Source organism: Pinus tabuliformis, chromosome 8 (genome assembly GCF_031772625.1).
Source record: "Pinus tabuliformis cultivar Carrire ecotype Pingquan chromosome 8, CPIR1, whole genome shotgun sequence".
Classification (NCBI taxonomy): Eukaryota; Viridiplantae; Streptophyta; class Pinopsida; order Pinales; family Pinaceae; genus Pinus; species Pinus tabuliformis.
The window spans coordinates 122,663,803-122,678,619 of record NC_142294.1 but is presented as its reverse complement, the minus strand read 5'-3'; the positions used below and the strand labels follow the sequence as shown (position 1 = coordinate 122,678,619).

Sequence of the window (14,817 nt, the reverse complement as noted above, 5' to 3'; positions counted from 1 at the left end):
GTCTCTTTCTTATAGCAGATAGGAGGTGTAGAGCACTGCGTTTGCTGCTGTTCCTTACTGTGACTGGTTAGGGCACCAATGTGCTACAACAACCCCCAAACAGTGATCCAAAATGGATTTTGGATAAACTCCTAAGTCTAGGTGTTCCTCACAGAGGAAAAATGAAAGTCCAAGGAAGTTCCTAGAGCTAGCCCCATTGCAGAGATTGTCTCATTCCGAATCTGCTGCAACTTGAATGGGCAAAAATGGACTTAGGATGCAAAAGTTATCGTAGAAAGAAGATGCCTTGTTCTTTGGGAAAAGAGGCAAAAATCCTTTAAAAATGGGCAAAAAACCCTTATAATGGAAAATCGCATCGCATGAGGCAAAGAGGAGGACTTAAGGTTGGGCGGAAGGCACCCCTGATCAGCGACCTTCGATGATAGGATCAGTGGGTCGGATCGAAGGCAGGCGGTGTATACCCAAGGCAAAGGACCCGGGCGATGCGATATCGCCGATCGCCGATCGCCGAATCGCAATTGGCGATGCCATGAGGCAGAGGCGGGACCTCGGGCCAAGCGATATCGCGTTCGCCGATATCGGCGTCGACATAGGCCACACAATATATGCGATGTGATGGAAACGGACCCGAAAGGGTTTTGTAAATGCCAATACATAATATTTCAAGTTCGTCTAAAAGCCATTTTACGGGATTTCATATTTTAATGTATTTTAAATATAAAAGGGAAATCACGATACAAGCGGGATTTCAGGCGGGCCAAAGGCGGTAAGTGGTTTGGGTCGGGCTCCGCCTGAGCCCATACATTAGCTGCCTGAGCCCATACATTGGCTGCCACGTGTCCAGGCTGAGGAGAGAGAAAACCACCCTTATGGGGCGGTTAACCCCCGTACGAAAGGGCTGTTCGAAATGAACCACAGTCGTTGGATTTGGATCTTCCAGATCAACGGTGGAGATGCGATGTCGATATACAGGCGGACCCGATAAGAGTATAAAGCGGATTTATGGATATTTGAAGTCCGATAAACAATGTTTGGCGGGCTTTTCCTGTGTTTGAATGCGTTTCTCTGTGTAAACAGAGAATGGTTGTTTCAGGGATTTCAAAGGTCCGATGCACTCTTTCGTTGTAGAACAGGTGGCCACCTCCCCTAAAGGCGTTAGCAATGATTATTTAACGCTTAGAGAGGGGATTTGAGCGGACCGTGGCTGGAAGCCAGTGAGCTCGAGAAGAGGAAACGAACAGACAACGCCAATTGGCTTTAAAAGCCATGAATGTCAGAGACAGAGGGTTGTTGTTGGAGCTGTTGCTGAAATCGAGCATAAGTAGGTAGCGCTGAGACAGGAGCGCAGAAGGCTAAGCCAAAGCAGGAAGCTAAGGCAAAAGAAAACAACGCAGAAAGCAAAAGTTGAAGCGCACGCAGCCAAGGGAGTCACTTGGAGTTGAAGTGGAAAGCCAGAGGGCTGTAAGCTGACAGAGAGACAAGAGCCAAAGCCAGAGCCAGAGCCAGGAGCCAGGGCCAAGAGCCAGAGCGAGAGCTGAGGGCCAGAAAGCCGAGAGCTTCAAGAGGCAGGGATAAAATGGTGTTAAAACTCTAAACCCATTGTTTCTGTGTAAAACAGTGGAGTTGAGCCAAGAGCTTGTAAAAAGGACTTTACCATAATCCCAGAGAGCTTAGTTGAGTCGACTAGAGCTCACGGAGTTGTAGCTCAAGAGTTTTGGGTGAACTCCTAATTAAATTGCTGTTCTGTGTGTTTTGTTTATTGTTGCATTAGTTATTATTGTATGTATTTACCTATCAACATACACAACAGATTTTAAAGCACATAAACAACCAACAATAAAAATAAGCATACACCTATAATTTCAAGCATATTATCATTTCCACATTGGTTAATCAGTAAGACTTGGGAATATTTAAAGCTTTGAAAGTGGGAGAGGTTCTTGTAAGTTGAACAAGAAGCCTGAGTGCCTCATTTTCAAATCAGGTGGTATCAGAGCTTAAGATTGGTTAACCACACCTTTAACAAGGTTATATCAGAATGCTTGATTGGAAAAGCAAAGACTGCTTGTCTGAAAGGTGTTTGAACAACAAGAGGCTGATTGTATGCTTGTTTTACAGACTGACTATTTTTTGAGTTTGCAGAGGTAAAGGGAAAGCGATTGATAGCTCAGTCTAGGAAGGACAAATAGGAAGAAGGGCTGAAGGCATTCTTCTATCCCAAAGGACCTCAAGGCAGTCCTTAAAAGCACAAGAGGTTTGTTGCAAAAGGTTGCTTAAATAAGCTCTTTATTAATCTTGTTTGAAGTTCTTTTGATCATTGGTATAATGACAACTTCTACAAGTGAATCCTCAAATTTCTCCTTCATCACAAGACTCTATGATGGAGACTTGAAGCAAGACTTGTTCATCATGATGGAACAAGTAAGAGAAATGTATGAGGATGGAAGAAAGAGCAACATACTTAGAGAGCAGTTGAATTCCATGAAGGAAGAGAGGAAGTTGCTTTCTGACAGACTGCAGGAAATGGAAAGGCAACTTCATATTGCAAATATGAACCTGAAGAGGATGCATGAGTTGGAGTCACAGCTCTTTGTTGCTAAAGAAGCCTTGGTCAAGTATCAGCTTGAAGAAGAGGTAAACCATTCCAGTTTGTCTTCAAATTCTTCTAAGAACGCTTATATTGGTTATTTTGAAAAACATACTAGAGGCATAGGTTCCAAGCTAATGTCCAAGATGGGCTATGAAGGAAAGGGCTTGGGAAAGCATGCACAAGGTATTGTTGAACCAATAATGGTTGAGGAAAGGCCTAAGTATTTGGGTCTTGGCTATGGACAGTCTTATGGAGAGAGTTCCAAAGCTGCCATGAAGGCCATTGAAACAGTGCCAAGAAGGAGTTTCATTTCATGTCCTCTACCTCACAAGTGTGAAGGTTGTATTCAAGAGGCATGCAATGACTTGAAATATCACTTGCAGGATGCAGGTGTTCAGAAGCACACACTTGAACCAGAGAGTTGTGGAAACTCTAATAGCCTTGAAGAGATTGATGGGGTTCCAAAGGGAGCCACTTCTTCATTTGCTTCACCTCCTCATGAAGGCAATAAAGGTGAAAGAGAAAGGTATAAATCTGGTTCTAATCCTCTTCCTTTTGATTTTGCAAAGCATGATAAATTTCCACATAAGCATGGGAAAAGAATTGCATGTTCCTTTTGTGGTTTGGATAACCATCATGTTTCTAGATGTTGGAAGAGAATGGCCACATACAGGAAACTTTTGAAGGAAAAGAAGCAAAGAGCCAAAGGTCCATTGGACAAAGCAAATCATGCTGTCAAAAGGATGCACATGTGTTGCACTTATTGCCATAAGCAAGGGCATCTCGCTGAAAGGTGTTGGACTTTGAATCCAACAATGCTTCCACAAAAGCTGAAGAAAGTGGAAAGAGAAGATGGCAGAAATGGAAATGAAGTTTCCATGGATGACGTGCTTCAGAATGATTCACATGTTGATGCTGATGTACAGACAAAGGAAAAACCTTTGAACTGGATTGGTAAGAAATTGTTAGAGTCCTTTTCCAATTAAGGTTGCATGTCTACTGATGCATCTATTTGCATTTCTTTGTTGATGAGATGCAAGTTGCAGGTTTTTACCAAGATGGTGAATGGGAAAAGATTGAGTGGGAGACTCACTTTGTTGCTACAACATTATATGCCATTTCAACTTCGAAAGTACAATGTGCTTAAGTGAAAGTTGAAAGATGAAATGCATGCATGAGCTTGATGCGCATGAACACAGGGATACTGATGTTTTCCTTATATTTGAACATGTGTGTGTAATTAACTTGAAGGGCTGATTGCTTTAAAAATACATGTAATATTGACTTGAGAAAAGTTGATTTGGTCTCCAAGATGGAGATAATAATGAAGTGTTTCATCTTTTGAAAAAAGTCCTAATGGTCCTTTTCCACATGCTTGACTTGAAGGGTCATTTGTTTTAAAGGCATGTTTTGTGGGCTTATTGTCTAGTCCATCATTTGTATGCAGATGTAGGACATGGAGGTGTTCACAAGATGTGAAATCTGTTTCTTTTGTTGAAGCAGGAGTTTAGTCCATCCACTTGTTGTTTGTATGCCTGTTGTTGTTAACAGTTGTTGTTGACAACTTTTCAAACAGGTACAAATGAGAATTTTGTGGAGCAGGTGTACTTCACATTTGTTGAGCCACCTTGGATCAATGATCAAGGCAGAGAAGCTCAAACTACCTTCTATAACCATTTCAGCAGTAGTTCTGCAGGAAGGCAAGGAGGAAGACAGTTCTTTCTGGGAAGACCGACCCATCCAGAAGGGAAGTGGTCAGAAACTTTGGTTAAAGGCACTATGCAAGGCAAGTGTATGGAGGTTGAAAGAAGAGGGTGCTGTTACTCTCAAGTACTGTTCAAATCAGTATATCAGTCTTTTGGAGACCAAAAACTCTCTTAGTGGGAAGGCATGATCCAAAATGGATTTTGGATAAACTCCTAAGTCTAGGTGTTCCTCATAGAGGAAAAATGAAAGTCCAAGGAAGTTCCTGGAGCTAGCCCCATTGCAGAGATCGTCTCATTCTGAATCTGCTGCAACTTGAATGGGCAAAAATGGACTTAGGATGCAAAAGTTATCGTAGAAAGAAGATGCCTTGTTCTTTGGGAAAAGAGGCAAAAATCCTTTAAAAATGGGCAAAAAACCCTTATAAGGGAAAATCGCATCGCATGAGGCAAAGAGGAGGACTTAAGGTCGGGCGGAAGGCACCCCCGATCAGTGACCTCCGATGATTGGATCGGCGGGTCGGATCAGAGGCAGGCAGTGTATACCCAAGGCAAAGGTCCCAGGCGATGCGATATCTCCGATCGTCGAAATCAACGAATCGCAATTGGCGATGCCACGAGGCAGAGGCGGGACCCTGGGCCAAGCGATATCGCGATCGCCGATATCGGCGTCGGCAGATCGCGTCGGCATAGGCCACGCCATATGACTTACCCCGGGTCCACACGATATATGCGATGCGATGGAAATGGACCCGAAAGGGTTTTGTAAATGCCAATACATAATATTTCAAGTTCGTCTGAAAGCCATTTTACGAGATTTCATATTTTAATGTATTTTAAATATAAAAGGGAAATCACGATACAAGTGGGATTTCGGGCGGGCCAAAGGCAGTAAGTGGTTTGGGCTGGGCTCCGCCCGAGCCCATACATTCGCTGCCACGTGTCCAGGCTCAGGAGAGAGAAAACCACCCTTATTGGGCGGTTAACCCTCGTACGAAAGGGCCGCCTGAAATGAACCATAGCCGTTGGATCTGGATCTTCCAGATCAACGGTGAAGATGCGATGTCGATATACAGGTGGACCCGATAGGAGTATAAGGCGGATTTATGGATATTTGAAGTCCGATAAACAGTGTTTGGCGGACTTTTCCTGTGTTTGAATGCGTTGCTCTGTGTAAATAGAGAATGGCTGTTTCAGGGATTTCAAAGGCCCGATGCACTCTTCCATTGTAGAACAGGTGGCCACCTCCCCTGAAGGTGTTAGCAATGATTATTTAACGCTTAGAGAGGGGATTTGAGCGGACCGTGGCCGGAAGCCAGTGAGCTTGAGAAGAGGAAACGAACAGACATCGCCAATTGGCTTTAAAAGCCATGAATGCCAGAGACAGAGGGTTGTTGTTGGAGTTGTTGCTGAAACCAAGCATAAGCAGGCAACGTTGAGACAGGAGCACAGAAGGCTAAGCCAAAGCAGGAAGCTAAGGCGAAAGAAAACAACACAGAAAGCAAAAGCTGAAGCGCACGCAGCCAAGGGAGTCACTTGGAGTTCAAGTGGAAAGCCAGAGGGCTGTAAGCTGACAGAGAGCCAAGAGCTAGAGCCAGAGCTAGAGCCAAGAGCCAGAGTGAGAGCCGAGGGCCAGAAATCTGAGAGCTTCAAGAGCCAGGGATAAAACGGTGTCTAAACCCATTGTTTCTGTGTAAAACAGTGGAGTTGAGCCAAGAGCTTGTAAAAAGGACTTTGCCATAATCCCAGAGAGCCTAGTTGAGTTGACTAGAGCTCACGGAGATGTAGCCCAAGAGTTTTGGGTGAACTCCTAATTAAATTGCTGTTTTGTGTTTTGTTTATTGCTGCATTAGTTATTATTGTATGTATTTACATATCAACATACATAGCAGATTTTAAAGCACATACACAACCAACAATAAAAATAAGCATACACCTATAATTTCAAGCATATTATCATTTCCGCATTGGTTAATCAGTAAGACTTGGGAATATTTAAAGCTTTGGAAGTGGGAGAGGTTCTTGTAAGTTGGACAAGAAGCTTAAGTGCCCCATTTTCAGATCAAACAGTCACTTAAAACATCCCTCAAAAACTGCAGCCTTGTCAAGGGAGGGTTTCCTCCATTCGTGTTACTGTTCTGAGTACTTTTCAGCCCAAGAAGCCTCCACGCTATCCCTATTTTAGTTAGGCAAGGCCTGCGGCTTACCACAGGGATTGCTGTCACCTATTAGCCAACCAAATAGTGTCACCCTTACCTTAAAGCTGCTCACAAATAGTCCGCAATTCTCCTTACCTAAATTGGACTCTTTGTAGCATGGAGCAACCCTCCACGTAGTCACCAAGAGGTTCTAACAGCCCTAAAACACCCACGCTATCCCTACCTTCTTTGCTGGTTAGGGCAGCGAGTTAGAGAGCCTCTTTACTGCCTCTTTTCCAGCGTCTAAGGGCTGTCTCAAACAGCGTATAGATTAGGGCATCTAGGGTATGATAAGACTGCGTTTAGGGTCAGCTGTTAGGCCTCCTTCACTGTGCTAGATCTCCCTTTGAACTGCGGCCAAACCTTCACAAGACCTGCGGCTAGGGCATCCTTCTTTTACAGCGAATAGGGTCTCCTTCTAGACCTGCATTTAGGGCTTCCTCCTCTTAGACTTCTCTTCCACTAAAACCCAAAACAAGTGGAGAGAAATCAAGAGTGAAGTGTGTGTACAAATGACAATCAAGTCACCTCTTTTTATACTAAAATGTTGAGCACATGTGGGGTTTATTTGGTTGTTGGCCGACCTTGACGAATTGTCTTATAACACAAATAAATTCATAACTCCATGAATACTTATTGGAATTGGATGATCTTTAGATCAATCCTACACCTCTTGATGAGAGGGATCCAAGAAAAATATTAGCTGCCATAAATAGGATGACCCACATGGAGTTTGGCCCTAATTGCCAATTTTAACAATCATAGATCTCCTTGGAGGTGTTCAACTCGGAAATGTAGGCCACCAGACGCTTGTCAATTGAGTCTTTGCTTTGACTTCACCCTTAGTGTACTTGTTCCTTGTAGCAGCCGGTGCATTTGATGGAGGTTCCATAATTCTGCCCCTCACATAGTCCAACACTTCCTGCTCTTCCAATGTCAGATCAAGAGAGATCTTCCATTAGTGATAGTCAGACTTCTCACGGAGCTTGTCTTCGACGAGGAAGTGGGATGAGGAACCCATGAAGCCTTTTGACTTTTTCCAACTGTCTTTGGTGATTGCTCTTGCTCTTGCTTGGGCTTTGTCTTCACCTCACCTCTGATACCATGTTAATTTATGGTATGTTCTATGCTTAAGAGCATTTTACTTCAATTCTTCTTATTAGCCCAATGTCAATTTCCAGTATAGCAATCACATTAACATGATAGTAAAATGCCGATAGAACATAAATGAAAACAACAGAAGACAAGCCAAGACAAGAGACACAAGATGTGGTGCCAGCCAGGGACAAACCCCAATGCGGGGAAACCCTTTGATCAATTCTTTTATATTTTTCAATAATTCAGAAGAGAGAGAGAGATAGTACAATATCACAAATCTGTGATTTACAACAGCAGTAATGAAACCCTTGAACAGCGATGACAAGGCTGATCAATAAGCTCCACATGTCCTCAAGACAACCTAGGAGAACTCGGCCTCCTACAACAATAAATAGCAGCCCAAAACAGTCCTCAAAACATGGTCAAAACAACAGTCAATATATCAGCTCCTGCAGTCAGCCCTAACCAGTCAACACTGTCCCAAAACAGTGGTCAAACAGAGGTCAACAAGGCTGATCTGAACTGCGGATAGCAAGAGAGAGACTCCCCCCACAAATCTGCAGTCAAGGGAGCCTATAGGCTGGTCAACGCAGTCCTCTAGCACCCACGTCACAACTGCTGCCCTAACTGCGTCCTCTTTCTTCTTCCCACGTGAGAGAGTCTTCTTCCTCCTACGCATACCCAAGAGACTAGGAGAGAGAAGAGATGTGGAGATGAGATGAGTGTGATAATGCCTCAAGGTCTCCTCTACTTATATGCCACGTTGAGGTTTAGCTGGGGGTGTGCAACACTATTTTACTTGCTGGCCGACCTTGACAAATTGTCAAGAAATACAAATAAATTCATATCTCCATGAATACATGTCGGAATCGGATGATCGTTAGATCAATCCTACACCTCTCGACGAGAGGAATCCAAGAAAAATATCAGCTGCTATAAATAAGATGATCCACATGGAGTTTGGCCCTAGTTGCCAATTTTAACAACTGTTGATTGTAATGATTGAAGTGCCAAATTATTAAGCTTTGCTTATAGGATTTATATAAAATCCTTGTGAATTTGGTAAATCTTAATTATTAATAGCATCCAATATGAGCATACGTGTTGTTGTGCCTTGATGTTTATGTGCATTAAAATCATTATAATTGACATGACTCTTTTAGCTTTGAAAGTACAGTTGAAGGTCATTGTGAAGGCTTGTTGTGGGATTGGCTAGACAAACATTGGGTTTCTGTGGAACAAGTTTACTCCATTGATGACACTGCTGAGTTGTATGACTACCTTTGACAATGATACACTTGTATGATTAGTGACATTCATGATGACTTTGTATCTTCCATATATATTCTTCATGATATGCAATGTTTTGTTTATATTTGTTTAAGGTTTGCTTTTTCCTTCTATAAGAATGACTTATTCTCTTAAAATTTGTTCATTCATTAACTATAGATCTCAGGATTAGGTCCTTACTTCCTTAAGCAAAGATCAAGATTGAGACCTTAGTGATCTTAGGATAAAGGTCTTAGTACCTGAGATTAGGACTGGGACCTTAGTAGAGCTCTACAGTAGGATATTACCTACTTTAGTAGATGTTAGGACTAGGACCTTATCTGAGCTAAGGTCTCGGATCTGAGCCAAGATGAGGACGATGTTCTTACCTAAGCTTAAGATTGGAAACCACACTTCTGTTCTTTTCTTTAAAATTTTGACCAGTATTTCATTTCTTGTTATGACATAACTAAATTGCTTTTCCATCTAGTTTTTGACATGAATTTTCAAATTTTTGCTACATTTTGTTCACTATGAAACAACAATTTCAACCGTAATGGCAATAATTATTAAAAACTGTACTTTCAATTTAAATAATTACATTTCAACTTTGATTACAAAAAACACTTTCAATTGTTATTTCGAGGAATTCTTGATCACAGAGGCAGCTGAACTAGAGACAAGTAAAAGGCAAAGCTTCACGGCCTGGAATAAAACATTGTTGTTATTATATAATGAGGAGGTTCCTGAAGATGCATCGCTCTACTTAGTCACAAACACTTCTACTGTTTTTGTTTTGTTTTTCTCTGGCAGTGGCTTATGTTCAACATTACAGTGGAAGACTATTCACTTTTCATGATATATCAATGGAGTCCTACAGTACTTACCTCAATCCTCACAAGCAGATTAAAGAAGAGTAAGTTTCTGTTTCATCAGTTATATCGCTTTCCTCCTTCAATTCAATGCAATACAGTTGAATTTGATGTGATCTGGTTTTCTTGGTTGCAGTTTTGTCAGCAACTTGAATGGTACATCAATTCTTGAAATTGCTGCCCTCACTGCAATTATGCCTGTAAGTCTCTATACTCCTTTTCATCTTTGGATTTTCCTCATCGATGATGATGAATGCATATTGAGAGTCGAGACACACAGATATTAAGTGAATTTAAATTTAACGCAAATTGTATCAATAGAATGCTGTTTACTTACAATCCTAAGCCCAACCCTTAACAAAACACTCTATCTAACTCTTCTAATAAAAAGAATTAGTGGATGAGAACTTAGAAGGAACTATCAGCTGTAATACATTCTCCATTTTCTTTCATAAGTACTATTATTAACATAAACAAAAAAGTGCCTTTGGCATTCTTTTCTCTACCATAGCTTTGACTTCAATTATCTGTATAATGAGAGATCTTAGATTATTTATGCGGTTAGGCATAGTGACTTCAGCAGACATCTTGATTCTGAATAACTTTAGAGAAAACTTTGCATACATTTCTTTTGCTTCAAACAGTGTATTCAATTTATCCCTGATTTCCTTGGATGATTTTTCTAGATCTACATTGATGCAAAAGAGTCTAAGAAAGCAGGGCCAATAATAACTTTGGCTTTATGATCTCTCCTCTGCAAGTACAGTAATTATTTGAATATGTAAATAGTTAGTTGGTTGCTTTTACTATTCCTCAAATTTTTTCATCAACTGCATCTGGATTTTCACTTCCCAGGTACGGGAATCTCAGCCATTGAAATTTTTTAGAGTTGTTTCTGTTTTCATAAAATTCTGTCTAAACTGTGTGGGAAACAAAAAATAACACTCTGTATTATGGAAACAAAGCCTCTGCTTATCCTTGCCTTTTACAAAAATATATAGTAATTAAGAAAATATCCGTCAATGCTGGGCTGATTGAAATACCTCTGTCAAATTTTTGTGGGTGCTGGGCTGATGCTCTCTGCTATTATTATTATTCCCAAAGTCAATCTACAAATATGCACTGAAGGCTAGATTAGAAATATAAGAAATGTGGTGGTCTTCTTTCCTCAGGCGGCTGTGAATGATAGGAGGCAACAATTCCTTTATGTACATTGTAGACAAATCTATATGGTAGCCTACCCTCTTGTGGGCAATTTGCATTCCACATCATGGCTTCTTCCATTGAATGCTCTAGAAGACACAATCTACTAGTGTTTTAAATTGCAGATTTGAGTGCAATATCTCGTGATATGTTGCAGCTTTAAATCTGTGTCACATCATGCAATGGAGGATGCTGCTTCTATTGGTGGAAACAGTGCTGTTAATTGCCACGACAGCATCCTATAAAGGTGGTTTCTGTAGGCTCAAAATTCATGGGATTCATTAAGGTATGGTTGTGCCCTTCAGAGCAAATGGCGGCTTTCTTCTTTAATTAAAAAAAGGACTTTTATCTCATAGCTGAGTTCAACTTTTGGTGGCTGGCTTTGAAGAAGACGACAATAAATCCATGGACATGAGGTAGATAGAATGCAAGATCTATGGAAGATCATGTAAGATAGATCGAGCTGCTCAACTGGTGACTAGATGACTCTCTTCAAACTAGGCCATGAGGATACCATTATGAAATGAGCTAGATCATTGAATGTGAAAACCCTAGATTGGGTTAGTCACCTAATTGAGCACGATAATACTTTACAAATCAAGAAAATACTTTGCATGATTATAATGGGATTCCCCTCTCTTATATAGAGGTTGAGTGGTGATATTTGTCCAAAACCCTAAAAGCTAATAATAACTGGGAAACCCTAATGTCACTAAGGTGACTTTATTACACATGTTGTAAACCTTATCTTCTAACATATCTGAGGTTGAGAGAAACTGGCTAGGCAATCCTGGGGGGAAGCTTGGACTATGAAACTCTCCTAATATTAGAGGTCACTTGTAAATAACTAGTGATATAGGATTGATTGCCATTTGCAAGTCGACTGACATGATTATGATAAGAGTGTGTACTTTGCAAAAGCCTTGTGGCATCGCTTGGCAACTGAGAGGAGATGCATGTTCTCATTGCTGTGGTGCCAAATGTGTTTGGGACCTCAATGTGCCTCTTGTTGCTAGTGACAACTATGACAATAAGAAAGAATGAGATAATTGACATGGTAAGATCATGCTTGGGAGGGCAGCGTAGGATATTCCTTTCGTTGAATGACACTTCCTGTATAAAAGAGCCATGATATTATGATCCAAATATTGGAAAAAGGACCTCAGATGTTCCCTCAATAAGCAGTGAAAATGCCCTGATCTCGTGATAGACCAGACACTTAAATATGAAGTGATCCTCTCGCACAACCTCCTTTGAGTGACACAATTGAGAGATGTACTCAAGGCGTAGGATTGTGATGGTTTGACTCCATATGGGGTTTGAATTTTGAACAAACCCAGTGCTATCAAGAGGAATTCAAAGGCCATGTGTCCATTGTTGTCAGGTATAGTCAAGCAAAAAAATGGGACCATCCCTCAATTACATGAAATACTCTAGGTAGAAAGACATTCGGGTTGAGACTCAGTGGTGGGGTTGGAGGTGGGGGATAATCCAAGTAACCTGAATGTATTAATGGTAGGTATCTTCTTTGACCACTCCATTCAAGTTTTGTTAGTGAGGTAGAAAATTGTTGAAGAAAGTGTAACTAGGTTCGATATTTACAAATGTAATTTTGATCTTTGTACTTGTCAAGAAAAAGAAATATTATTTTTGAATTATAAGAATGAGTTTCTTGCTCATTTCATAGGTCTAGGAAAGTCAAAGAGTCAAAGAGCTTGTTAAAATTGGCAACTAGGGCAAAACTTCATGTGGGTCATCTTATTCATGGCTGATAATATTTTTATTAGATTCCCCTCGTCGAGAGGTGTAGGATTGATATAAAGATCATCCGATTCCGATAAGTATTCATGGAGATATGAATTTATTTTGATTATGGAATTATTATCAAGCCGAACTACAACTCATGTAGGCTCAGAAGCCCAATAGTCACATCTATTCAAACACCAACGTTGTGTATAAATACAGGAGGACTTTTCCTCATTTGGACACACTCAACTCATCACATCTCTCTCTCTCTCTACTGCGCAGAAAAGAGTCTCTTCTCTACTGCGCAGAAAAGGGTCTCTCCCTCACACATTTGAAGCCGGAAGCTGCCGAAACTGAAGCTGCAACTGCAGAAGTAAAGATTGACTTGCGTGGACTAGAAGATCTCCTCATCTGAACTACGCTGTAGGTTCATCTAAACCTCCTCTGAAAGCCGCAACTTTTGGTGGTGGAATCAAGTCAATCCGACGGACGGTTTGCAAGATATCGACTGCCCTAGTTTGAAGTCGGAAGCTGCTGAAACTGAAGCTACAACTGCAGAAGTAAAGTTTGACCTGCGTGGACTAGAAGATCTCCTCATATGAACTGCGTTGTAGGTTCATCTGAACCTCCTCTGAAAGCCGCAACTTTTGGTGGTGGAATCAAGTCAATCCGACGGACGGTTTGAAAGATATCGACTGCCCTAGTTTGAAGCCGGAAGCTGCTGAAACTGAAGCTGCAACTGCAGAAGTAAAGTTTGACCTGCGTGGACTAGAAGATCTCCTCATCTGAACTACGCTATAGGTTCATCTGAACCTCCTCTGAAGCTGCAACTTTTGGTGGTGGAATCATGCCGATCCAACGGTCGGTTTGTGAGATATCGTCTGCCCTGGTTTGATGATGAAGCCGCTAATGCTAATGCTGCTGATCTAGGGTTTGCTACTGTTGATATAAATCAGATTCATTGTACTATTTCTCTCTGCTAAATTATTGAAGATAAAAGAAGATTTGATAAAGGGTTTCCCCACACATTGTGGGGTTTGTCCCTGGCTAGCCGCCACATCTTGTGTCTCTTGTCTTGGCTTGTTTTCTGTTGATCGTTTAATGTTCTATCTGCACTTTACTTTATGTACATGTGATTGCTAATCTGTGGATAATAATAAGAAAGAAAAGTAAACTGCTATAAGCATAGAACATACCATAACTTAACAGAGCTCTTCTTGAGCATATATGTAATGTATATAACTTTATAAGTCTACCTAGTGACTAGATTAGCCCTCTAAGACCAGCACAATCCTCATGAAGAAGACAGCAAGCAAGCAAAACAATAAGAAGTACAGTCATGTCGGCCTAAAAAATATATATATAACCATCATGTCGGCTCAATAAACAGACACAATGTTTCACACTGTATGTCGGCTCATTTATGGAGACGTGACCACTATAAATACCCTGCTGGGGTCACCACAGGAAACACAAAATTTCGGATAAGTGTCTGCAACTTCGGATGATGACAGAACCTCAGAATACCTCTGAAATCTCGGTGACAACTACAGTAATCTCCTCGCATATTTCCTTGCAGTCTCGGCCTAGTTCAGGGTACAGGAATCTCGGATAAAGACAGAGGTTCAGTGTGTCAATGGAGAAGGGTCATGTCTCAACAGTCTTGGCATAATGATAATAAGAAGAAGCTCAGTGATCTCACAGTGAAGCATTCTCGGCATACTAGTCACAGTCATGATCTCAGTGAGGTGGTAATCATGAAGATAAGGTCATGATCAATATCTCGGTGCAGCTCTCATACATTATAGAGACCTCATTGACATAAAGATGATTTCAGTAAGGGTGAAGCAAGGATATAAGTAAAGGAGCAGCTATGGTACAACAACGATGATCTCATTATCATGGTAAAGCCCTCCATAAAGGTGCAACAATGAAGAGTGTAGTAGTGATGCCCTCAATGATGCAGCCATGATGATGATCTAGATGATGCAGTAATGATGATGGTGATGTCAATAGTAAGAAGAGGATTGGTGTCTTGGTCTTGGAGTGTCTAGTAGGTCAAGGGTCATGGTCTTGGTATTCGTCAAGTAGAATCTCTATAAGAAGAATTTTGTATGGGTTTTCCTCTCCATGAGGGA

General features: G+C 41.2%; 1 protein-coding gene across 3 annotated transcripts in view; it reads left to right on the top strand.

Moving 5' to 3' along the window:
• LOC149234433 (transferases, transferring acyl groups) overlaps positions 1–14,817 on the top strand; it is a 415,828-nt gene that overhangs the window by 9,077 nt on the left and 391,934 nt on the right. For 2 of the 3 annotated variants that reach the window (XM_089371840.1, XM_089371839.1), the window contains exons 2-3: positions 9,672–9,774; positions 9,867–9,930. In XM_089371840.1, the coding sequence (XP_089227966.1) occupies positions 9,725–9,774; positions 9,867–9,930 (114 nt within the window). In that variant the 5' untranslated portion in view covers positions 9,672–9,724. Of the gene's footprint in view, positions 1–9,671; positions 9,775–9,866; positions 9,931–14,817 lie in introns of those variants that run through there. The other variant, XM_089371841.1, reaches the window with a different exon arrangement.